Consider the following 26,902-nt stretch of genomic DNA (forward strand, 5'->3'; position numbering starts at 1 on the left):
ATTTCATTACTTTGGTGGACTTAAGAATGCTGCTTGTCCCTTAAACTACAAGGCCCTTTTAGGTTTTGGTTTTTTGGAAAACTATGGAGTCACTCTTACTGACCTTGCGGAAATTGTGAGGAGGACCACGGATTGCAAAGTCGGCAATGACGATAACGCGGATCACAAAGTTGGTAATTGACAAGTCCTTTGGCCAGAAGGAACATTAAAATTGTATTTGGTCTATTAATTTGGTACTATAAACGTTGATAATATTATGTCATTAACATGTCTTTAAATGTTAAAAATATGTTGTGTTTAATACAGAAATTGTTATACCCCTACACAATAGTCCAAGTAAATGACTCTTCAAATGTAGGTTAGTCCATTATGTTAATAGGGATAACGTAAATTGGCTATATAGATAAAACAAAAAGGAAAATATATCTGTAGCATAAATAAACTGCTGGTACTGCAGATGACGTACTGTATAAGGAACACATTTATTTATTTATTTATTCTGAAATAAAGTTCTCATTTGACTACTCAAAAATGTATATTACATGACAACCTTAGGCATAACGAGAGTAACACATGTGACAAATCTTAGGCGGTACAGGTAGTACCCTTGCAACGTCATCTGCGAATGAATCAGGTCACATATCTGGAGTCTATGCATGCTTTAGTTCTTCAATACCACCTTAATTACAACTTCAGGAAACATGTCATACTTGTAGTTTTGAGTAAGCTTTCATTCGCAACTTTCATGTTAAAGACAAGTTTGTCAATCAATATATGTTATATCAAAGGGAGTGCTTTTACATTAACCTGGTTTAACCTGGTTGTTTCTAACAATGTACAAATAACTTTCAAAGGACGTCTGAAGAGAAATGTTTCCAGAGTATGGGGAAGGTAACTGTGTTTCTGACACATTTGACTATCAATCACTAATAGTTGTGTGATTGATTTAAGTGATCATATAAGAGACAGTAAAGAGATGAACATCTGGACATAAATGCAGATGATGCAATCATCCAACATTAACACATCAATCATAAATATTCTGGTATATTGAACAACTGTTACTGCTCTGATGTATTTTATAATTAATGTAAATATCTGTGGTTAAGATGCTGCTGTCATGATTTTTGATACAGGACAAAAATGTTATAAACTTTTGTATCACAAGTTTGTATAAAACATGTGATAAAAAAAACCTGGAATAGAACAGCAATATATATCAAACTTAAACTAGGTTAATCTGATAAACATACAGCCTGTATGACTTTGAATTTGTAGGTAGACCGCATTCTAGTTAAATTAATTTAAATAAATAGTGCAAGTAAAAAGGGATTTTTTGCTGTAATTGCAAAGGAAGAAATATTGAATTGACTTACAACCTTCACATGTACAATGGGTATTTCAAGTACTATCAAAATATGTGGATGCCATGGTAACTGAGGTCTAAGGTAAACGAAAGGTAAAATTAAGTCAGTTGTTTTTTGGATATAACCATTGAATGGACTTGCAACTTTAACAAGTATAATGGGTAATAAAGTACTATTTAAACTATGTGGTTACAATGGTAACAGACTAACAGAAGTAACCAAGTGGTTACCATGGTAATAATGGTTAAAGGTCAAAGTTCAGTGGTAACATTATGCAAAAGCACTTGTTGCTGTAATTCTAAGGGGAGGCATTTAACGGACTGGCATGCTTCAAAGGTGTAATGGGCATGTCAAGTTCTATCAAAATGTAACTGAGGTCAAAGGGCATCTCCAAGGGAAAGAAACATTGAATTGACTTTCAACCTCAGAACAAAGTTATAATCCAAGAAAGTGTCTTATTAGTGCGTAATACTCTAGATTAATATCAATATATACATAACATGTTTAATACAGCAGGTCAGCTTCACTTTCGACCAGAAATCAAATAATTTAGTGCTAAGGAGCCACATAGCAAATCTGTGGCAATACTAAAAGAGAAGTACTGTGTACAGTAGCTCTTATGACACTAGATTTCTGAACTCTTTACCTCTTTAATACACTCAACCCATGCATTGTCTTCACAACATGATTTCTTACATTACATTTAGTATATACTTCAGGTCAGAGCTCAATGGTTGAAGCGAAAGTGACTTTGGGGAGTTTTGTCTATGAACTGGTGCGACAAAAATCCACTGTTTCTCTGTTACTGCTATGCTTAGATCAATAGGACCAATCAGCATACCTGTAGATAAACATTTATTGCTTCTAAACCGCTTGTAACTTTATATTATGGTAACTGAAAATATAATTTTTATAAAATATAATCATGTTTTGTTTGTCGTTGAAAAGGTTCAAAGGTTGAAGGTTTAAACTACTTCCATACAGAGTTAAAAAATATAGCAACACATTACATCTATAAAGCTTACACTATTCAAAAAGAATCTCAAAAGGAGGTACTGTAGATACCATTGCCATAATCCCCCTAAAACCATGGAGGGCACAAAGTTGATCTTGCTGGCCACAGTGAAAATGTTGGTTCCCAACACCTAAGCATGAACCTGCTTCTGTGACAAAAATGTAAATATTACATTATATGGAAATTATAAAAAATTAGAATGTGAACTACATATTGTCCAATTGTTGGAATATTGTTGGTAAAATCTTTAACGTTCACTTTGTATTCTTTTTTGTATCTTCATGGTGGAAGTAAACAGTATTGTTACTTTCATCATTTGCAGTATTATGTAATGTTGCAAATGTCATCATTATAGCTCAACATCATATAACAAATACTACCTCTATGACAGGAAAAAGCAAACGTCTTCTTCAGTCTAGCATTTGATTTCTACAGTATATATATTCATACATGATATAGTGCAATCATTCTGAGCTGATCATCCCTGCGTTATGAGTGAATGATGATAGTTGGGGTTTCTCCTCCTTTAATGAATGTTCAGCAGGAGTCATGATGTAAACATTACCATTTTATCATCTCTCTGGACTCCTTTTTCTTTCTTTGACAGAATGGTACTTTGACTTTGGATTTGTGATTCCCAACTCTACCAACACCTGGCAGTCTCTAATAGAAGCTGCACCGGAGGGACAAATGATGCCTGCAAGTCTTTTAAGGTTGGTCACTAACAGCTGCTTTCTAATAAGTCAAACATGATATCAGTTTGTGCATACCTTTTCTCTAGTTTTAGTGACATTTTTAATATGGTAGATTGTGCCTGTGAGAGCTAGTTATGTTTGGTGGTGAATATTCAGATCAAATTCTCCAATACCTCTCCCAAGATCCATCCCAGTCCATCCCCTGATCTCTTTCTTACATTGTTACATTGATTAAATATAGTAATTCAATATTATACGGACGGGTTTTATATATTTTTTTTCAATTTAATAAGGAAACGTTCGGGAATTGTTAGTCAGTAGGATGGATCAGTGTTTTAGGGGTTAGGTTTGATAGGTTTTTATGAAGACCGATTCCCCTGTGTTTGTATAATAATATAACTTCCATTGTATGCGTAAACGCCTAAAGTAGTGTAATCCTCCCATTATACCCGAAGTAACTGCTCAGACGATATTGAGCGGACCTCACTTTTTTATTTACCTATTACGAAGTAACCTAACCCAAAATAAATCAAATTGAACTAGTGGAATAGAAAAAGTAATATTATTCTGACTGAATATTAGTGAAAATACGGTTGGGCGAAATGACCAACACGGTTGGGCGAAATGACCATGCTGGTTGGGCGAAATGACTATGATGGTTAGGCGAAATGACCATGCTGGTTGGGCGAAATGACCAGGCTGGTTGGGCGAAATGACCAGGCTGGTTGGGCGAAATGGCAGTTGGGCGAAATGGTTGTTGGGCGAAGTGACTAGAAAGCGCCTGAACAACTGTACTACCCATACAGTATATTACAGTACCTTCTGTCTGCAATCATGAGGGTAACTCGGGGACATTAATATCATCTGGACATTCCCAAGGGAAGTACCTTTTGGACACTTTCTAAACCAATGAATGTTATATTTCACTATGCAAGATCTATACCTTTGATTCACTACTGCATTTGTTCTAGAACTATCCGAAAAGTGAACTTGTCACGCGAGTCACGTTTTCTTGTCATGCGAGTCACAATACATCTTCATCATTATTTTCATGCATTACAACATTTTTTCAAAGTTGCATAGCAATTGAGGTAGAGGTGTTTTTCAACTTCGGTATGATTATAAAAAGTGATTGGAAAAATTTTAATAGGACATAAGAAATCGAACATTTGTGTGTGCATTCTGATTTTTGCTAATAGTAACTGTCACGCGAGTCACGTTTAGTTTTTTGCCAATTTCACCCCCAATAATAAATAAATGTTTTTCATCTACTGTTGTAAACATTAAGGCGTACCTTCACTGACTACATGAATGCTTTCCTCCCAGGTAATTTCTTTATTTGTTTTATAATGATATCAAATAGAGAGGAATTTTAGTAAAAATGTCACGCGAGTCACCATGGAATTGACCTACTAAGAAGAGAAAAGAATTTGATTTGTGTTAAGAGATGTTAAGAACATTGCTAAATAACAAGTAAACACAAACACTGCCTTTAAATTGCATATGTACAGTAGCTTGACAATACGAAACACTTTGTTTAATTTCACACATAACCATTGGACGGACACAGAATTATGTGTGAATTTCAAAAATAACTTATGGAGTCATTGGTTTAAATGTGTATACTAGCAGTCTCCAGGTTGCTAGGTCATTATACGGCCGTTACTAACCGTGAGTTAATTGGGTTATGTAATAGTGCGCAACGGCAAGATAGGCTTGCATAGCCCCAGTGAAATTTGATACGAATTACAACCCATTTTGTTCGGTGGATTGTGGATTAGTTAGTTAATAATATTGCAAGTTACGATAAAGACGACTTAAAAACACATTCAACTTTCACTCACGTAAATATCACGAGAATTGGCAACTCGTAGTAGGTGAAATCTCTGTAAGAAACTCACGTGTGATGTCCAAATGAAAATCGACACAAACTTATTAAAACGGTACTTAAAATCGTTCCCAAAAGTATCTTTTCCAACCTTTCTAAAATTTTTCCATTCTGCACAAGTTGAACATATGTATCAACTACAAAATACGTAAGTCTCGGAAAGAAAGTATAACGCAAACGAACACGATACAGTTTCTTCTATCACTAAGGGTAAATGAACTGTGAAAAAATGCACCGGGCTATATCGGTTCCGCGAAATGACGTAATCTCGTACGGGGTTGATGTATTATACTAATCATGGGAATCAAAACCTACCAAAATGGAATTTGTGTAACGATTGTGATTAAATTTAATTATTAAAAATATTGTTTGGGAAGATTTATGGTTCGTTTTTACATGTTTACATTTTTCTTAGCACAAATGCTGACTGAATAAAATCTGCAACGTATAAATGACTACCGGACTTTGACATTTTGTACTAAAGTGATCCCTAAACAAGTAAACAACACTGACACAGTTGAAGTGAATACATGATTATTGTAACATTCTAGCGAAATATTTACCCATTCTGTCTGGGTGGTGCCAAGTACTCAGGAAGGTGTAGCCCCAATAATTTGGATTTTTATCTTTACATATATGGAACTTTTTGGGAAAATCGATCTCGGCCTACCCCCAATCATCATCCTACGCTGATACAAGAACTCGGAGACAAGGGTGGTGCCAGCATGGGGTTAGGCCCTCACCCCCTGCTCCGTTGGAGAGTTCTAGCCCCCGTTGGAGATATTTTTTGAAATATTTAAGGGGAAAGGTATAAAAAAAATGTTAATACTAATACAAATTTTGTGCAATTTAGCCCCCTGTCTGAGAGTCAAACCCCCATGGGGAAATCATGGCACCACCCCTGCTTTAAAATAAGGTTGTTGTGGGCCGCAGTAGGTGATACTGGTCCATGTCGCATCTTATTCATACTTGGGTGGTTTTTATGGCAGAGCTTGGATTTTGTTGATAGGGGATCATGAAGCAGGCTTGTCTCATGGGGGGGGGGGATAATATCATAATAAATGGAAACAAACATTTTCGGGGGTAGCAGGGTGGTTGTACAGCACGGTAAAAATTCTTGTGATAGGGTGGGACCAATTCCATTCACTTTCCAGCTGGCATGTTCGGAAAAATACTGTTCCCCTTATTTGTGGAGAAAATTTATGATCCCCAACCCCCTCTCCACTTCATTAAGGCTGCCCACTTTGTGAAGAGGATAACAGCCCTGGTGTAGAGAGGCATTTGTTAATAACTTCTAGTCTTATAGATGGATATTTGTGCACATGGTGACCAGTGCCACATTGGGGGGGGGGGGCACATGCCATCCAAATCCTAACAATTCCAAAATGCTTACCAGGGAAAAACTTTGTCTGCAGTTTCACCATAGACGACACAATTCTATAAACTATTTCATTGACGCACCCCCCCCCCCACCAGATTTTCAAAAAAAAATCCTAATTTTTGGAAACCAATATTCTAAAGGGGAAGAAAGGTCACTACATTAAAATGGTTAACAAGGGGCCAGTCCACCTCCTTATCGACGACGGCCCAGGGTGCATGCCACATGATGATTTCACAAAATTTGGCTTAAAATAAAACAATTTCACAAGCTGCAAGGGGGTGGTCGCCCCTCCACCTCCTTCTGGATTCACCATTGATTTTTTATCCTAATATAAATAGATTTAATATAAAAAGAGATAAGACTAAAATGTAAAATAACCTCTTTTCTTTCATATATTGTATGCTTCTTTCATAAATCTTTCCTTTCAACTGTTGTGCTCTTTCTTTGTACCTGTGCTGTATACTTAACAATTAACGACAAAGATAAATATTTCTTTTATGAATAAAAATACTTGCACGTAATAAAACCCATAAAGTTGTATACACATGCATTGTCAAAACAAAGGAAAACGCTAGTTGCAAGTTACTGTACTCAAAACGACCTATCCATCAAGTTTCCTGGGCCCTCCCCAAAATTCACAAAATATTAATGAAATAACAGACAACAAAGCAGTTCAATCAATAATGGTCATCAAAATGTTTGTGTGAAGATAAGAGACTACAGCCTAGTTAAAAACCCTGAAACATCTTAATATTTGATTCTGCACTGCATTTTAGGGAAAATAAATCACTTTTATTCTTAATTGTATTTCGTGACGAATATTACAACATCCAGTCTCCGTTTAGGTGTTGAGCAACTTGCAACTAGAAATAATGTTCTTGTAGATTCAATCCTGCTGAATTTCCATAAAGTTTGAAGAGTCCAGTGCTTATCCTCACGACTCGCAGTTTCCTTGAAGAAAGCAGATCAGAATACAGGATGGGATGCAAGTCCACCACAGACTAACAACACGGCACGCTGGTATTAATTTGCAGCAAAGTCATCTGGAGCAATCAGAAATGTGGTGTCTCGCTTACCCAATACATGCTACATACAAACTTGCACTTTTACATTCTTGTGAAAGTCATATTTGTTCAAGGTTTTGTTGCTCCTTTGTAATTCTGTCTGGAATGCTGCATGATACAGTTTGCTGTGGGGAGAAAAGAAATTCTTCTATAACAACTGTCTTTTTCTAATAACTGGAAAGCGAACACAATTCAACACATGACATAAATACAGCTATCCGTGATTCCTGCTATTCCACAAAATACAGTACTCAAATAGTGATTTTTTATTCCTGGCCAATTTATATAATTTTGGTATGCCATTTACACAAAATTATACAGTATTTCACTTTTTTGAGTTAGAAGTAATGATTTTAGCAGGGGGAATTTTTGCTAACAGCATTTGAAAAAAACTTTCAAAAGATAGCCTGAAGAAGATTAAGAATTAACAAAGGTTTATCACTAATAATTAACCAAATTCACAAAAAAAAACAAAAATCAGCAAATTGATATGAACGCATTACATGCATGCCATGAAATTTTGAGTGTTTGACACATACTTCCAGAGCTAAATTGAAACTTGAATAATAATTACATGAATTAAGAATAATTTGTTAATATAAAAAACTAAGAAAACTCTAAACAGGAAAAAAACTTCTATGCTATACCTTAAAATTACATCTTTAGTGGAAAAATTGTGATTCTTAAATTTCTTTTGTTACAGGATTATAATGCAATCGATCGAAGCAGCACTCATCCTCTTATTTAGGGAATTAATGCTTGATTTGTGAAGGAACAGTGATTTTTTAAACATCGCTGTAACCGGCTTGTTTAGCTAAAAACTGCATTTTTAGATATGGGGCCACTTTTTTGTCAAAAAGAAAAAAAAAATTAATGTAATCAGTTCTTTGATTTACTGTGACTCTGTTTCCATACATCTGACCATCACGAGAGTTGCAACACATTGAAACAGTGAGGATACTTAAAAAACTTCATTTAAAAAAACAATTGAACAGGGCTTCGCCGTATGCAGGACTTTAAAGTAAAGTGCCCGCTGAAACTTTCAAAAGGTAACATAATTTTCACTAAATCTGGCCTAAATATTAGCATGTTGGTGTAAATATCATAAGGTGTGTGTCGGAATAGGAAGATTATTTCCCTGGAATGAGCTTCCCAGACAACAACATAAACTTCCATAGCCTATACTAGGTCTAGGTTCGAATTTATTCATTAAAGTTCATAATAAAGCTTTAAAACAATTTGTCATCGTTTGTATTTTGTATTTTAGTAGGAAGAATATGGATGCTGAATGACTGATATTTATAGTGTAAGAGAGAAAAAGTAATGGGGCTTTCAGAAAATCTGAATTAGGCATTGATTGGGTTTAACCAGTTATAACTTAGTCCCATCTCATAAGTAAATGCCTAATGGGCCTTAGGCCTATAATATTCATGAAGATTGAACAGTAAACAGTTAAGTTCCTACTGAAATATATTGAGATATGTTTCTCCGAAGACGCCCAGCCTGAAGAGAAAGTTAAACCACACCTGACCCAAATTCAATCACACCCTAGCGAATCCAATCAAACCCTACCAAAAATAAGACTGAATATATTTCCCTTCAATAAACAATACGATAAATGTTCAATTTTTATCACTCAGTAGACTTCGTAAAGTTCAATGGTGTAGGCGTACTATGGACTAGGGTAACGCTACTTTCACTGACATTATCATTGCGTAGCCTATACTGCAGTGCAACACATAATTTTCGCGCAACTGCCAGCTCAGTTTCCGAGTCTTTTGTTGCTGAATTCGGCAACAAAATCATAATATTGTACGTCAAAATTACCTCCGACATTGTAGTTAATGCATTTAGATGTCACTTACCTTCAATTAAGCGAAGATATTGCGGAGTAAACGCTTCATTTTCAACATTTTCGGTCCATGAACAGACTTGCGGTGGGAAGTTTATTTGTTGTCCCAGATTCGCAAATGAGGCTGTGTCACATATTTACATATGGGGTCAAAATTTACATATGACGTCATGTCGTTTTTCTAGTTCCAGATGCCAGCACCAATCCGAAACGGAGCAAGATTTCAAATATGAATAATATTCAAACTAAATAGGGAAAGGGGCTGAACTTTCTGAAGAAGATTGAATAGACCTTCATTTACATATACAAGCCAGAAAAATGATTGACAGAAGTACCCAACATATCGGGATACAGCTTTTTTTGAGCAAGGTTTTTTGGGGTAACGATTTTTAGTCTCTTAATATCTCAAAAACTACTGAACCGATTATGAAAATCTTTCGGAATCTGCATTATGGTTATGTTTTAAGATATCACCGAAAGTTTCAGTCAAATCGAATAATATTTCGCCGAGTTACGGCAGTTTAAAAATTTGGTCACCACGTGTAAAATTTTGAGTAATGGAAATCGGGGATGTGTATCGTTCAAAATGAATCCCGGAAAGCGTCGGAGTTAATTGCGTAGCAACCTGGAGACTGCTAGTATACCCATTCACAGGGAAATTCGTTAGAAAGCCTTACATTAACAAGAGATTTAATTGCCAGGCCATGCCCCTCATAAATGTGCATGACATTAATTGCATCACACATCAGCATGTGTAGCTAGGCTACCTACCAATATCACCATATCAAGTTTTTTTGGAGAAATTCAACCTTTTGATTGCCAAGTTATTGCAGTATAAAGATTGTTACCCTTTGACCTCATTAAATTACTATGATGTAGGTATTAAAATTAATATTGTTCATCTATAGGCCACCAAACCACTATGTATGGTAATAACAATACTGTAGCTCTCTTGTCAAGTTATGGTGCATGCAAACTTGTTACATAAATTAAGCCCTCCTCCTCATCAATATGCATGAGGTGAAATTCACATCAGCAAGATGGGCTACCTACCAATCTAACCATACCAAGTTTGAAAAAATCTAACATGTGCTTGAGAAGTCATTATAATTTGATGTTTGACCCTCTGACCTCATTAATATTCATGAATGAGCACCAAATTCAATCGGGTTCAACTTCTTATATTATGGGCCACCCACTCACCAACTTGACCAAGTATGCTATTGATCAATCAGTCCCTTGTCGAGTTATCGTTCATACAAACCAAAAAACTCAGTCCCGCCTCTCCATTAATATGCATGAAATCAATTACAACATGCATCAGCATGTATAAATGGTCTACCAATATCACAACACCAAATTTGAAGGAATTCACACTTGTAGTTGCCAAGTTATTGCAATTTGAAGATTTTGACATTCGACCCTGTGACCTCATTAATATTCATGAATGAGCACGAATTCATCACTGCCAACTTCTCCTTCACGGCTTCCACTACCTTCTTTCTCATCCCTCACATTATGTTTCTTTACAATGCAATGGGACTACTAATTTACTACCCCAAACTTGCAAACTGAGTAGGCCTAGGAATACAACTACAAAAAATCGCAAAACTGGTACTACAAGTGCAAATGCATGTAGGGCAGCCATTTGCAAAAACTATATTTTAGTCATAAACCTCGCTCACAATGTGTAATTAAACATAGGAGACGCGTTAATTTTTCATCTGAATACTAGACATGGTCCAACGATCTAATTTGATGCAGTGGTTTCAAGTTTACATTTGTTACTCGCACTGCCCGATATTGCGCAATGTCTGTCCCCTCGCACGTTATCCTAGCGTTATCTGTCCCCTAACATAACGTGCGCTAGGCCGATTACGATGTAATGGCCTACATCTAACCTTTGACACTATTATGTGTGGTATGTCAACGACGATAAGTAAGATGCTAAACAAATATAAAAATAAGCTGATTCGTACTAGTTTCTTGTTTTGAGCTTAAGATTTGTAAGATATAGTATTTCGCACGTAACACTTTTGCACACGTAACACATGGGACAGAATTTCTTCACCGTATCATATAGTAACGAAAGTGTTGGTTTAGAAAGTTACCGCTGGTGTTTACCAACAGCGCGAAATCTGAGGCAGATTGTGGAGGGTGCACTGAACAAAATAATTTCCATACAATGTTTATATCTGTGACGATGTATTATGTCGCACGTAACGGAAGTTTGGACGGACATAACGTGTGATTTGTAAAACACTACACAATTACGGGAGATTAGGTTTGATCGGGGATATTTTATTGTTATTATGTAAGATACACTTGAGCAATGTTTACACAACAAAACCGTAATTTTTTTTAATCGTGTTGACAAGAAATAAGGCATACATTATTTGGCATATTAAAATTGTCACTTATTGAAATACATCCACAAAGTACAAAATACCAATAAAGACAAAGAGACACCACTTATTTTATACATAATTCTTATCTTCATTGAATGAGCAAAAATTTATTTCAGTTGCTCTTCATTCTCACATGGTACATACCAATTATTTAAGCAACACCTATTTGTGGGAGTTGAGTCCGTCCATTTTTGTACACAAAAAAAACTTTCATCATTATTTTTCAAAAGAAAAATTGAACAAAATAAAAAATATTATCTTTTTTATTTTAAATGCATGTGTTGTTCAAATTAATGACAAAGACTTGTAGTTATTTAGAACACACAGCAGTACAGTGTACTTCAAACTGACTATGCTGGTTTGGACCATCAAACTATGAAATTTGCCCTAATGTAGAGTTTCAAACAATTCCAAAGAACATCGGCAAAAATACCTAAGAAGATAGCTTGGCTTCTGTAGCATCAGGGCTCTACTATTATGCATATACAGTAGCTAGAGTCAGTACCTCACTGCAACTTTGGGCCGCTACTCGATTACCTGTAGCCCAATTTCATACATTTTCTAGATTTTTATTTTGCCTTTTGGCTGCAGATTGACAAAGCATCTATCTTCCACTCACTTCTTGTTGAGTAAAACTATACAACAACAACAACAAAAGTGATAATAGCAAACTTGTCTCAAAACTCCTTAAATTGTTGTATAGTTGCAAATTATCACACATGGCATGTTGAAAATGCCTCAAGAAATAATTCAATTGTCTATTCGCCAAAGCTAAAATTCTACTCGCCAATGGCAAGTTGGCGACCATATTTGTTGAGGCCTGATTGGAACCTAAATCAACTAAAGCAAGTCAAGTTTCAGGCAACAAAGTCAATGGGATTTTAATGTGTGATTTCCCTTGCATACAGTTAGCTTAGTTGAGAAGTCCCATTGACTTACTGTGTTTAAGTAAAAACAACAATCTCAACGACATTTATGTCTGTACTGTATGTAATATATGATAGATACCTGTGTCCGCCAAAAATGAGAAAGTGCCAAAAAATGATGAATCAAGCTATTGCAATGCGAATTATGAATCAACAAAATCTCCTCGAGATCTTGGGTAACTCAAGATAGTGTTACTTTAAGTGTACTACTCGCAATGTACAGGGCACCGATGGCAAAACATGGAGGGCATGACCGCAAACTTTTGCCTTCAGCAAGGAGTATTTTTTAGGGGCACCTCAGCAAACAGCAAAGGCACAACCGGTATTTGCCACCGGTGCTGTCGGTTATGTTGAGCACTGCTTGTAGTTTCTCTTCTTTGCTCTCATAGCCAGGATTTGTTATTCCTTGTATTTTAAATCTGCATCACTGTATGCTTCATATCTTTGTTTTTATTGATCTGTTTATGTATCTTTGTTTGATCTTTTCATGTATTGATCTACACACATTGACAAAGTTGATCATTTAAAGTGCACCAGCCTTGTTGCTAGAAGGAATGAAGAATTATCAGCAAAATGTCACTTTTCCCCGCGAGAATGCTTTTCTCTGTTTTATAGTACTTGTTTTTGCTGGTTAAGTTGAAACTCGCAATTAGTGTACATTAGAAGTCTGGATTTTGTCATGATTGCATTCCTCCTTTGTGGGTTTGTTTTTCAGTGCCAAGGGATTGGTTGGTGTTGAAGACCAAGTAGTATTCAGCTATTAGAGCATAATTGGTGGAAGGATTGTAAAGGCAGGTCTTATCTTTGCTGCCAGATTAAAAGATCTGCTTGCAGGGTCTTAATATTACAACATTTCAAAATATAATATCAATAGTTCATATTGAAATGTCAACTTAGATGTCAATTCTAAGAAATTATCTGCACATATCTTGAAGCTCTTTAATTGAGGATATGAGGCTGTGTTAGTTTATGGTTCATGTGAACTTTAATTATGAATTCAAATGTGCAGGATTTTTTCTTTGTGTTGGGTTTGTAACAATCCATACTGATTTACAGTAACATTTTTATAACTATATATAGCCAACACTGAAACTTGTTTTCTACGGTAATACTGTAACAAATTGATAGCATCACTTCAATAATTTGCAATGGTTTTTCCCTTTGATGTTAAATTGAAGATGATATGACATTAGTTTAAGACTGACTATTACAGCTATTTTTAGTTAAGAGTTCATTTCGCTTGCCTGTTGTTCAAGTGCACTGGCATTTGATGTTGTTCTTTTGAGGGTTGCTGTGCAACAATATCTCTAAACTGGTCATTTCTATGCTAAATGCATAAAAATGTAGACATTTTGAATGTAACAATAGTGCAATAAAAAAAATTTAAAAAATTCAATAATATCAACAACAATGCTTTCTAGGTTTTGAAAGCTTTAAACTAAAACAGAAGTCCAACTTTGCAAGCTGATTTAAGTGCCACTTGTAGATTTACACTTCTTTTTAAGGAGTAATTTGAACAGCATTGATTTTTATCTGCATTGCATATCTATTTATCCTTATATTTGAATGTTTCACGAAAGACTTTAGGTATGTAGGTCAATCTATAATGTAATGTATAGATGAGACCATTCTTTCATAGCCAAACAAGTATGTCATAGTATCATACATATTAAGTATGTCTTAGTTACCACAAATTATCGTGTAATTGCTTTAGAACTGAAACTTTTGGCATTTTGCAGAATTTGTTAATATCGCCTATGGGAGTTCACAACAGTAGAATAAAACATACGGTAGAATAAATTGCAGAGTGCTTGATACAGAGTATTGGGAATAAGAGGACATCCTCAATCACCTAAGGTCACATGTTAAAATCTCATGAACACATATCTCAAAAACTATTTTGAAATGAATGTTTCAAGTATCTCATTCAAGTATGTAGATGTTCTACTATGATAAGTTTTAAGCAAGGTACTGACCTTGTGTCAAATCTACTGTTACTGCCAATTTTTGTTTCTCTCCACCACTCACTGTCCAGCCATTTGGTGACTTCTTTCCAAGCAGTTTCCCTTCCTTTTTGTTCTTTTTCAGCGGCCATGTGGTCGTAGAAACCAAGTTCTTTGATGACAACCTGCTGGTGAGTACATCTCGGGTCAGACTCTTCTACGTCTAGCGAATCCATTGTTCTGAACTCAATTTGCCTTCAGAGATTTGTACTCTCGAGCGAGACTCTCTTCGTCACATTGCTCAACTCTTCGTGGTACCATGTGATTTGGTCGTCCTGACACTCCGAGGAACTTAATTTTTTTCTGGAGTTTTTCCTCTCATTTTTTTAAATATTTTCCTTTTGATATTAGTATTCAATTAACACCTTGAACTTACATGTATTGGACATTTTGTTAAGTAATTAATTAAAATAAATAATTTGTATATTAATAATGTTTAGGGGATTCCCTGTAGAGGGAACCAGAGTTGTCAGAAGTAGTAGTGAGTTGGGTTTAGGTTTGCATCAAGTTTAGAAACTCTTGAGTGAAATACCCCATGCATTGCCATGCTACAGTATATCTGCATATAAATAGAAGAGTTATTAACACCAGGGTTTATACAATACAGCTGGCTATAAAATCAAATGCATTCGGTGAAATCATATGGTAAGTTGCTAACATGAAGTTATGTCTTTGAAGATATCGCTAAAGATGGGTCTTGTAACAATAATGTCCTTATGGTATATCTATGAAAAGTTGTTCATGGCTCATGATATACCACAGATTGCACTTAGTTTATACAAGTCTTGATATAAGTATTGTTTCTCTTTGTTAGATCTTTTCCAACTTGAGAGAGGGGGAGGGGGTGGGGAGCTTGGGGGTGGCAGCTTGGTGAATGATTTTGCTATTTTCCTCGTACCATAAGACTTAACATTCTCTGCTTCGTTTAGTCATTCCTCATAACTCTCGTTCTGTTATGAGCAATATTTTGTATCTTAACTTCAGCATATAACTTTATCAGTTATGATTGATTTTTTTTTTCTAATTGGACAGATGAGCTTTGAAAATGAAAATATAGCTTCTCCACTCTATTACTGAGATCACTATGTATGTGAAATCATCAACCTGTTATTTCATAATGTTCCATAATGTTTATATCTGGCAGTTAGTTCTTACAACTCTCCGACAAAATGGATGTTGTGTTTATAAAGTCTAAGAAGACTATTCCTAATAGCATGTTATGTGTTGGTACTTCATGTAATACTTCTCCGCAGCATTCTACTTTGTTTAACAGAAACAGTAAATACCACCCTGTTCATATTGTTGGCTGTTATATGTAGAAACAATTAACACCACCCTATCCAAACTGTCGGTTGTTATATGTAGACACAATTAACACCACCTTATTCATACTGTTGGCTGTTATATATAGAAACAATTAGCACCATCCTATTCATACAGTTGGCTGTTATATGTAGAAACAATTAACACCATCATATTCATACTGTTCGCTGTTATATACATGTAGACACAATTAACAGCATCCTATTGGCTGTTATATACATGTAGAAACAATTAGCACGATACTATTCATACTGTTGGCTGTTATATACATGTAGAAACAATTAGCACCACCCTATTCATACTGTTAGCTATTATATGTAGAAACAATTAATACCATACTATTCATACTGTTGGCTGTTATCTGTAGAAACAATTAACACCACCCTATTCATACTGTTGGCTGTTATATACATGTAGAAACAATTAACACCACCCTATTCATACTGTTGGCTGTTTTTGGTAGAAACAATTAATACCATCCTATTCATACTGTTGGCTGTTATCTGTAGAAACAATTAACACCATCCTATTCATACTGTTGGCTGTTAGATGTACTCCTGCCAGTGGACATATTGTACTGATTACTCCATCAGTTAACAAGCACTGTTTTATGTTCAACACTGCTTAGCCTCAACCCAACTTCAATAGAGAGTGTAAGGATCATAGTTGTATGAGATTGGCTATCATCAAGTAATGTACCTTTGGGAATCTATTTGTTATCCAGTATTATAAGTTGATGTAAGGAGATTGATGAAGCCTTCTCATGTGTTGTCCTCTTCATCCTCATTTCTTAAGAGATGAAAATTGTTATCCTGATCTAAGCTATTAGTGTCAAGTGTTCTAGATACCACTTTATGAATTGCCAAAGGGGGTGGGGGGGGTGGGGGCGGGGAACAGTTGTTGATGAATTCACCTGTTTTTGTCATATCCTGTTTGCAATGGATGGATTATCTTTTCAGTATTCATTTTTCAACCTATATTTTTGATAAATGAAAGAAACAAGCATTTATTTTGTAAGTGCATTAGGTGATAATTTCCTTGAAAGTTTGTAGGACGATTTCAAAGTTTAGTACTTCTATCACCCTCACTCCTCACACCTTCTATCATCCTCAGCTCAGTGGTTAACACCGGTGCCTTTCAATCATAAGGTCCCCGGTTCGAGCCACTCCCAGATTAATGTATGTCGTCCAGTACAGAGTTGTTGAAAATTAACAATTCATAATCATGGACGTTAAATATGAATGTAAGAGACTGACTTCGGTCAGCTTGCGGCTTTGATAAGCCAATGAGGCTTCTTCGCGAGTTCCTGCTTGCAGGAGGATCTGGAATACATACATACATTACACTCAGTGATAATCATAGATCATATCTACGAACAAGATATCAGATGTATAACCTCCTGACTTGCTAAGGCTTTTAAACTCTAATAAAATTCAAACTTTCGTTAAAGAGTAGAAGAAGTCAGCAGTTTTTACCTGTCTGGTATCGAAAGTGACTGTCAATAGTAACCTAATATTAAAGGCTTAGTCCACACCTATGGTGGCATTAATACTGTATCTGAGCTTTAGAAAATATACCTGTACCTAAAAACATGCATTATATTTCAAATGTTAAAAATGTGTTGTCAAGTGCCGTGGGTATTATTGTGTACATTGAAATAATTTGATGTGCGGTATATTATTGTGCTGTACTTTAGATGTACTATTTGAATTGAAATATTATCTTAAAATGTTATAATGTGCAGGTTTTATTGTGCAGCACAATAGTTTGAGCTATTGGTTGCTGCTCACATTGAAATGTTTTAATGTGCAGCACAATAGTTTGTGCTATTGGTTGCTTGGCTCACATTGAAATGTTTTAATGTGCAGCACAATAGTTTGTGCTATTGGTTGCTTGGCTCATATTGAAATTTTTTAATGTGCAGCACAATTGTTTGTGCGATTAGCTGCTTGGCTCACATTGAAATGTTTTAATGTGCAGCACAATGGTTTGTGCTATTAGTTGCTTGGCTCACATTGAAATGTTTTATTGTGCAGCACAATAGTTTGTGCTATTGGTTGCTTGGCTCACATTGAAATGTTTTAATGTGCAGCACAATAGTTTGTGCTATTGGTTGCTTGGCTCACATTGAAAAGATTTAATGTGCAGCACAATAGTTTGTGCTATTAGTTGCTTCACTCACATTGAAATGTTGTAATCTGCATTTTGTTGCTGTTGGCTAAATTTTACACCTTGAAATAATCTCCTGTGCATTACAGTATATAGTGTTTGTAGTTTACTATTTGCATTCATATCCTACCAACAAATTGATATCTTCACCTTCTGACTGGGATACACTCTTCCTTCATTTTGCCCTTCTGCAATTTCATAAAATAAGTTTTCATCAGGTACAAGAAGAAAAAAAGTTCATAAAGTGTGACTGTATTAAGAAAGCACTTAGCTTATTGTATTTCTGTACTCCCTTGAATCTAACATAGTGAACAGATTCATTTGCTCAAATGAATTGACCTAGCAGTGTGTCGTCATACAGACACTCCATTGATATCCATGGGAAATGCGTCTGCACAGAGTACTGCCTTTGATGCTGCTGTGTTTAGTCTTAGAGAAAGAATCATGGTCTGCTCCAAAGATCAAATAATGAAAAAATGAAACAAAAACTCATGTAATTCCTCCTGTTCTAATCATCATTGAATTGAACAATGAAGACAGGAACACATTAAATAGAAATGAAAAGAACAGGATGGGTTTAATTGAAAGCAAGAGAAACCTACTGAATTATGACCACTGAATGTCAAGGATGTTTATAATTATCACATTGTTTATCTATAAGTGACTATGCTTTGAAGTTCTGGAGTACTTATGACATTTCCCAAGGCTTTTCATATCAAATTTACATGAAATAAATGTTTATTTGTATTGCAATGCTGATTTGATGAATAAATGAATAGAATTATATCCAATGTACATGCTTTGTGACAGGGTGTATTCCCTCTGAAATGTTAGTAAAAAAAGAGAGATGATTATAGTTGTTGATGAGATGTTAGCAACAGATGAATGCTGGAGGCTGGACTAGACCACCTCAGTCTGAATGATGCAGCATAATTTAAAGATGCCAAGTCATTCTAATGTTTTAAGACCAGGTGCCCTCGATAATGAATCTTACACTTTAAGAACTTTGCTAATTTGCTGATTCTCATGACAATTATCAGAAGTTGTTCAGACTGAGTGGACGATTGCAGCAGATTATTTACATCATATAATGTTACTTTTATTCTGATTGTTATTAGTGTTTGGTTGAGTAAGAGATGGCAAACATTCAATATCTTGAAAGCTACGTATATCTGCGTCTTTATTGGCTGACAATTTAATTGTCGTGTTTACGTGTTCCAATCATTGTTAGACTGTTTAGAATTGCTTCAGTCTACTTTCAGACAATTAAATATTAAGGACATTGTAACATGCCTGTTGACTTAACAAAATAGAACAGCCACACTAAGTCAAGTTATAATAATTTATTAGTGTTGAAAGGCTTGTTATGATTAGATTGATGATGGTATTCTCATAACATACATACAGGCTCCTTGAAAGTCATCTAGTAACTTACTTTGTTTATCCTCAAAATATATTATTTACCAGTCTGCTGATTTGTTTATTTTTAAAAATTCCAAAAGAATATAAACAACTGAAACTGGGTGAAGAGTTAAGTAGGGCATGTGTTTGCTACTGAATATGATTAGCTTGTCTAACATAAGCAGTTAATACTCAAGTCATCAAACTATAATGTACAATACAGTATATGGGTATGGATGTCTCATAGGCAGTTGTCAGTTTATACTGTACTGTTCAAGTCATCAAACTATTATGTACAATATATGGATAAGGATGTCTCATAGGCAGTTGTCAGTTAATACTGAAGTAATACTGAAAATACATATCAGTCATTGTCTTTAGTAGTGATTGTTTCATTATCAAAGATGTACAGTGCAGCAGGGTTGTTTTTGCTTCCAAATCCGGGTAGAGAATACGGTGAAGAAGTATTATATAAATTAAAACAAAAATTGCTTTGAAGAAAAAATGTGTAGTGGTTATTCTCTTTTATTTATCTTAATTCCTCTTTGGATAATTTATTTAATGGCATATTTATAAGATTCATTTTGGCTACTACCTACCTTGCAATCATTTTGTCATGTATTCAGATTAGCATAAGCTTCTGTTGGTACTTTGTGATGGTTTAAACCTTGATAAATATCCCGCCCATTTTCATCCTGTTTAATATCCTTTATAGTTTGTATGTATTATTTTTTTTAATTCATTCAATTGTAATGTATTGTAGTTCAGTTTCTTCAAACCATTTATTCTTCCTATCATCTACAAGATGGTGATGAATCCTCTCTATCAGTTGGTTAATTTTGCTGGAATTGCCCCTTTAATTTTAACCTTCATTTAGTATGGAGCATTTTCCTCCTATATTTCTGTTTGATATCTTTTAATAATTACAATTTAAGATAATTGTTTGTTCAATCCATCACATTTGCTCCACTTACACAGAGAGGTTTGTCTTCTGTGAGTGAATTGTGTATCAATGCTGAATACTCAATCAATTGAACAATGTTATGTTACATTATCAACAATTTTTCATATTTTAATGACGATACCAAGTTACTAGTTTTGAGTCAGTTTGAGGGTAAGAATTAAAATTAGGAACCTACTCAAGTATAGTATGTATCAGGAGTTCCTATGCAGATAGTTTGAAAATTAAGCCCCAGACAGTTTTCTAAAAGGCACTGTGTTTCTGTTCAGGCTTATGGTAGAGTATTAATTGAGACTTGGCCAAGGTAAAAATCTTCACCAAAGAGACTGTTACTGTATGCAATGAAAACAAGTATGACCAAGAGTTTTTTTTTTCTATTAATAGCTAAGCTCATTGCGCAGGTGTGACTGTTTACATTGCATACATATCTATTTGACAATCCAAAACTGTATTCATATCTCAGGTTTTATTAAGCCTAATAATGAGGTTACTCTAAGAGAAGGTGCATACCTTTGAAGGGGAGATTATTTCCTTTGAAAGAATATTGTATATCATCTCTTCATAACTTGTTGTAAATAGTTATCAGAAGGGACTTAGAAATCTAGTTAGAAGGGATAAATACATATCTAGTTAGAGAGTAGATAAATACATATCTGTTAGAAGGGATAAATACGTATCTTGTTAGAGAGTAGATAAATACATATCTAGTTAGAGAGTAGATAAATACATATCTGTTAGAAGGGATAAATACATATCTAGTTAGAGAGTAGATAAATACATATCTAGTTAGAGAGTAGATAAATACATATGTAGTTAAAAGGGATAAATACATATCTAGTTAGAGAGGGGCATAAATACATATCTAGTTAGAGAGGGGGATAAACACATATCAAGTTAGAAGGGATAAATACATATCTAGAGAGGGGATAAAATACCTATCGATGGTTCAAATATATTCATGGAATGTGATGTAACATTGATAAATGTATGACTAACTTCATTATAATACTAGGAGAGAAGCAACTTCAATATGCTTACATTATCTACTCTTGATGTCAAGCAGCTGTTACGGTACAACAGTTTACCACTGTAGTCACATCTTAACAATATAATTACTGTTACATAGCAAAGAACTGTCCATTGTGGCATGAATTGATGAATTGGAACTGTTTCTATAATGAACATGTCAGATATTGAAATTACTAAAGGGTCAACACACTAGAAAATTGCACAACATGGTAGGTGAGGTCATGTTTGGGATTCATCAGGTGAATGTAGGAACCAAACCAATGGATGTTTGTGTCAAAGACCTTACTTACAGTAGGTATATACTGCAAGTACAGTATGTATATTAACATAAGAGTATACTATCTGGATGATGACCATGCTCAATACTGTTCAGTCAAGAGTATGATGTATTGTCTAGATCTTACCTTGGTTTGAGACTTTCACACATCTGACAATACATCATACATATGACTCTGATGAAGAGATAGAGTGTATGGTTGCTATACTTACCATCTAGGTACCATGCTCAATACTGTTCAGTCAAGAGTCATATATATGATGTATTGTCTAGATCTTACCTTGGTTTGAGACTTTCACACATCTGACAATACATCATACATATGACTCTGATGAAGATATAGAGTGTATGGTTGCTATACTTACCATCTAGGTACCATGCTCAATACTGTTCAGTCAAGAGTATGATGTATTGTCTAGATCTTACCTTGGTTTGAGACTTTCACACATCTGACAATACATCATACATATGACTCTGATGAAGAGATAGAGTGTATGGTTGCTATACTTACCATCTAGGTACCATGCTCAATACTGTTCAGTCAAGAGTATGATGTATTGTCTAGATCTTACCTTGGTTTGAGACTTTCACACATCTGACAATACATCATACATATGACTCTGATGAAGAGATAGAGTGTATGGTTGCTATACTTACCATCTAGGTACCATGCTCAATACTGTTCAGTCAAGAGTATGATGTATTGTCTAGATCTTACCTTGGTTTGAGACTTTCACACATCTGACAATACATCATACATATGACTCTGATGAAGAGATAGAGTGTATGGTTGCTATACTTACCATCTAGGTACCATGCTCAATACTGTTCAGTCAAGAGTATGATGTATTGTCTAGATCTTACCTTGGTTTGAGACTTTCACACATCTGACAATACATCATATATATGACTCTGATGAAGAGATGGAGTGTATGGGTGCTATACTTACCATCTAGCTCTGCCATAATTCAACATGCATGTGTAATAGATCTCTCAATGTATCACCTAGAGGTCCAATCACCATCTAAATATTTATTTCATCTTTCAGAGGTCTAAGATACTCAGGTTATGAATTTGTAAAGATGTATTTGTTGTTTTTTCTTGAGTAACATACCATGGGGGAGCTGATCAAGAGTAAACTCAGGGTATGATTCAGCCTTGTGCCTGATATATCTTAATGCTAACGAAAGACCATATCTGCTAATGTTCAATATTCATGAGGTTACTACTATGTAGTTGATAAATCTAATCCTTGACCCCCCCCCCACCCTCAGGATGATGCGATTATGCTTTTATACAAGTTTTGGTTTCTGAGACGTATCAGCATTGACACTCAATTTGAGTGGAAATACAATTCTTCTCTTGGAACCGGTGTTTACCACTTTAAAAAGCAAATGACAGGTAAAACAATGTCACTTCCATCATGTGATCTACTCTACATGTAAATGTAAGGCCCTGCATCTGTTTGGTACATAGACCTTAATGCCACTTTGCAAAAATAATAAGAATTTTTTTTTCTCTTGTAAATTTGTTTACTTTTTTAAGTTTAAAGGCTACATATATTTTAATAGCTTTGTAATATATTCAGCATTAACTCAGTCAAACGTATTCAACATGGATGAGTGGGGATATGATCGATTTTAGCTCTTCATACAAACTGACATCTCGATTGAAGTAGCTCTTTACAAGTTTTTCGTTTGAGTCAGGGAAACAAGACATATAAGAGACAGAGATGCTGCAGCAATAGCCAGGAGATAAAAGCAGACTGTATTTTTATTTTATGGAATTACAAAGGGAATTTTGAGGCACTTTCCAGGGTAGAATGGAAGCCTGATTAAAATTTTAATCAACCAGAAATATAATTTTGTCCTTTTTTTTCTTTCGAGCATCTTCATGGCTGTAAAAAGTTTGGTTGGTGAATAGGAAGGGTCAAATAGGCTGCCTCCATAGCTCCAGCAGCAGTTTGAAGAAATTAGTGAACTTGACAAAATATGTGATCGTTCATATAATTAATCAAGGCTGGTGCACTTAGCAGGCTTAACTTGATGTATTCAGTGAAGTGTTATTACAACCTAACAATATTCTTCATGTTGATGATTTGTTTGGCCTTGTTAGTGTTTGGTAACAACCATTTTGAGATGATGAGTATTAAGCTGGAAGTCAAAATATATTTTGGGGAAAGTAGTAGATAAATAACAAGGAATGAATAACAGGTACAATTGTAACACTCGGCTAAATTGAACAGGTTTAGCTTTGATCTTTTGATGGTCTGAGGTATGTAGTTGTGTTTTTCAGAGAATGTGATTCAGAGTGGTCAGTCTCTGAAGGATATAAGGCTTTGTAATTGTGTCATCCATTATCAGGAGTCCATCTTTTTTATCTGTTAGAATACACCACTGAATGTATTGTTATGTGGTTGTCTTGAATTTACATGGAAACATTCTCTGAAGCATTACTTGATAAGTTATTGGTATTATTCATACCATGTTTGTAACATCCACACCAAGAGTTGAACAGAGTTAGTTATACTGTTATCCATATATTGGCATTGGTGTAATGTACCATTGGTTTCTCATGCAGTTTTTCGAGTTATCTCACACTGTGAATGGGGTTGCCTATCTCCAATCTATGAATGATGAGAAACAAAACCATTCTTATTGAGTAAAATGAATACAGTCAAATTATCAAGGCACCTTTGTATTGTCACCAGTTAAAACTGCTGTTGGCTTTGGTGGTTCCTACTGTAAAGTTCTCTGAAGACTCATTCAATGTAGGGTGCATACAAGTCCTTAAAACATGAATTCATTAATATTAAACCACTCAAGGTGTATTGTATCAATAATACTGATGATGGTGAGTTTGATCTGATGTTAGCAATATTTATTTGGACAAGCCTGTCCTGTAAGGTGATTCCTTCATTTCTTTTAATATTTATGCTGAAGGAATTGAAAACATAATATCTATCAAGTCTTTCATAGAGAAACAAAGAACAGTTGATCTAAGTATAATATCTGTGTTTCTGATTGTAACAAATGTCTAGTGAAAAGTTTGGTATGTTTAAGAATAGGTCATTGTAAAGCATTTGATGTAAGAATAAGTTAGTTATCAGTCCCTTGTATGTTAAACACTGTCAGTCAATACTGAGAATTGATCTTATGGGGTTTGTTAATGGTTTCTGCTGCGGGGGTATAATGTGATCTTTGTATTAATGTTTTGTTGGTAAACATCATGCACAACATAACTGATAACCTTGTAGGTTCATTCATGTTGCATGTGTCCTCACAGTGATTATGCAAACTAAGCTCCTCAATTTATTCTGCCTAAAGTTACTTTCTTGAATATTCTTTATTATACATCAATAAATGTGGCTATTGGCTTCTTGTCATTCCTTTTCTGTTGAAGTGTTTTTGTTGTTTGTTTATGTTTATTTGTTGTGTTTACCGGGCTCCTTTGCCTGTAATGTGATGTGTTTATTTGTTGTGTTTACCGGGCTCCTTTGCCTGTAATGTGATGTGATGCTAGAATGAGTGAAGCAAATAAAGAAAAGAAGCAATGTGAAGCCTTGAAGCACTATCATTAAATCTGGCTTTTAATTTTAATTTTTCATCCAAGACATTAGAAAAAGATAAATCTTTGTCCTGATTAATAATTTGCTTTTATTTCTGTGATACACAGTATGTAGTTTTGACCTTACATATATGCCTATGAGGGCTCAGACTTAGTTTGATAAAACTGAGGATAATGTAAGCATGAAACCTATTGTATATTACAGCAATTCATGATTGTACATAGATATCCTATTATACCTACAAAACAAACCATTTACTACAATGACTACTATAGTTATTACATAAATGACTACTATAGTTATTACATAAATGATTAATGTTCATTAAAGATAGTTTTGTTACTTCTGCATTAAAAACTTTTCTGTTGAGTCTTCAATGTCTCATTTCTTAATTGGATGAAGTTTGATGACATGTCAGATGCTCATTGTAAACTAATGTAATTATTACTGTAAGAATGTAAATTGTTTTTACATGTTGGAAATTATTTTGAAATGATTCAGTGGAAAATAAAATGAAAGATCAAATTTTGTGACAAACATTAGCATGGTTTTCTCTTGTTTGTATTCTTTTAAGTTTAAAGTGTGTGTTTGTATTATAGAAGAGAGAGGAGAGGGAGGGGCTTATGTACCGTAACACAAGCTGGTGTACTCATTAACAGAAGAACGTGTCATTCATTACTTAGGTACAAAGTAACAGTCTCGTTGAAGTGTTATATTTAACATACGTTAATATCCAACTGCAACTCATATTGTCACTATTAAATAATCAATGTAATATTGGTGATTGCAATAATCTCAACTGTTATACTGGCAGAACTTATGAATGCCAGACCCGATAGGAACTAAAATTGTCAGGGGAAGATCCAGGGTTTTGTAATGGTCCTGAGGTTGTTGAGCCCTCATCCTAAATGTAGGATGTCTGGGAGCATTCATCGAGCCTAAACGATTGGTTGGGCTTTCTCAATTTATCTGAATTGCCTTCTGTAGGATCAAATGTAGTACGCATCCACACCGTTCTACCTCTAGTTCAGATATTGTCCTATTTAAAAAAAAGTATATATATATATATATATATATATATATATATATATATATATTCCCATTGGGTTGCTCATGAGAAATTAAGAGATCAAGATGCCGTGAAAGAGCCAGGTTAAGGTACATGCCTATGAACTCTATAAAGCAAATATAACAAAATTGGAAGTTTAAATGAGATGTTCCTGACAAAAGTGTTGTTAATATTCACAGAACGTTTACACCGGTAATATCGTTTTCGCAGCAATCTTATGCAGTGAGAATTAATGCTTTACTCTAATTCGGGAAGAGGAAAAACGGAAAGGAAAGAAAGGTCAAATTCTACGACTTCCATAACTCAAAAGTAGGGACGATCTATCATAAACAGAATTGATTATTCTATTTCAAATAGACCATTACAAAGCAGATGTGATAATGCATCTTAACACAACATTGTTATTCAGAATTATCTGGCAAATGGTTAATACGACGTATCAGAAACCTCTCGGGAGAAGTAAACTAATTTAGAAAATGTTACTTTGAGTGAGCTAAATCTCCATG

At 34.8% G+C, this 26,902-nt stretch overlaps 1 protein-coding gene and 1 long non-coding RNA gene across 2 annotated transcripts in view; one reads left to right on the plus strand and one right to left on the minus strand.

Moving 5' to 3' along the window:
- The window catches only part of LOC139975663 (retinal rod rhodopsin-sensitive cGMP 3',5'-cyclic phosphodiesterase subunit delta-like), a 42,191-nt gene extending 16,322 nt beyond the window's left edge, over positions 1–25,869 (plus strand). The window contains exons 4-5 of the mRNA XM_071983756.1: positions 2,990–3,095; positions 14,685–25,869. Coding sequence (XP_071839857.1) covers positions 2,990–3,095; positions 14,685–14,766 — 188 coding nt within the window. The 3' untranslated portion in view covers positions 14,767–25,869. The remainder of the gene's footprint in view (positions 1–2,989; positions 3,096–14,684) is intronic.
- LOC139975664 (uncharacterized) lies at positions 6,721–14,678 on the minus strand. Its single transcript, XR_011795826.1, has 2 exons — positions 9,276–14,678; positions 6,721–7,535 (listed from the first exon to the last, which is right to left on the minus strand). It is a non-coding gene; the product is annotated as an uncharacterized lncRNA (long non-coding RNA).
- Positions 25,870–26,902: the final 1,033 nt, after the last annotated feature.

The sequence above is a fragment of the Apostichopus japonicus genome, chromosome 11 (assembly GCF_037975245.1).
Source record: "Apostichopus japonicus isolate 1M-3 chromosome 11, ASM3797524v1, whole genome shotgun sequence".
Classification (NCBI taxonomy): domain Eukaryota; kingdom Metazoa; phylum Echinodermata; class Holothuroidea; order Aspidochirotida; family Stichopodidae; genus Apostichopus; species Apostichopus japonicus.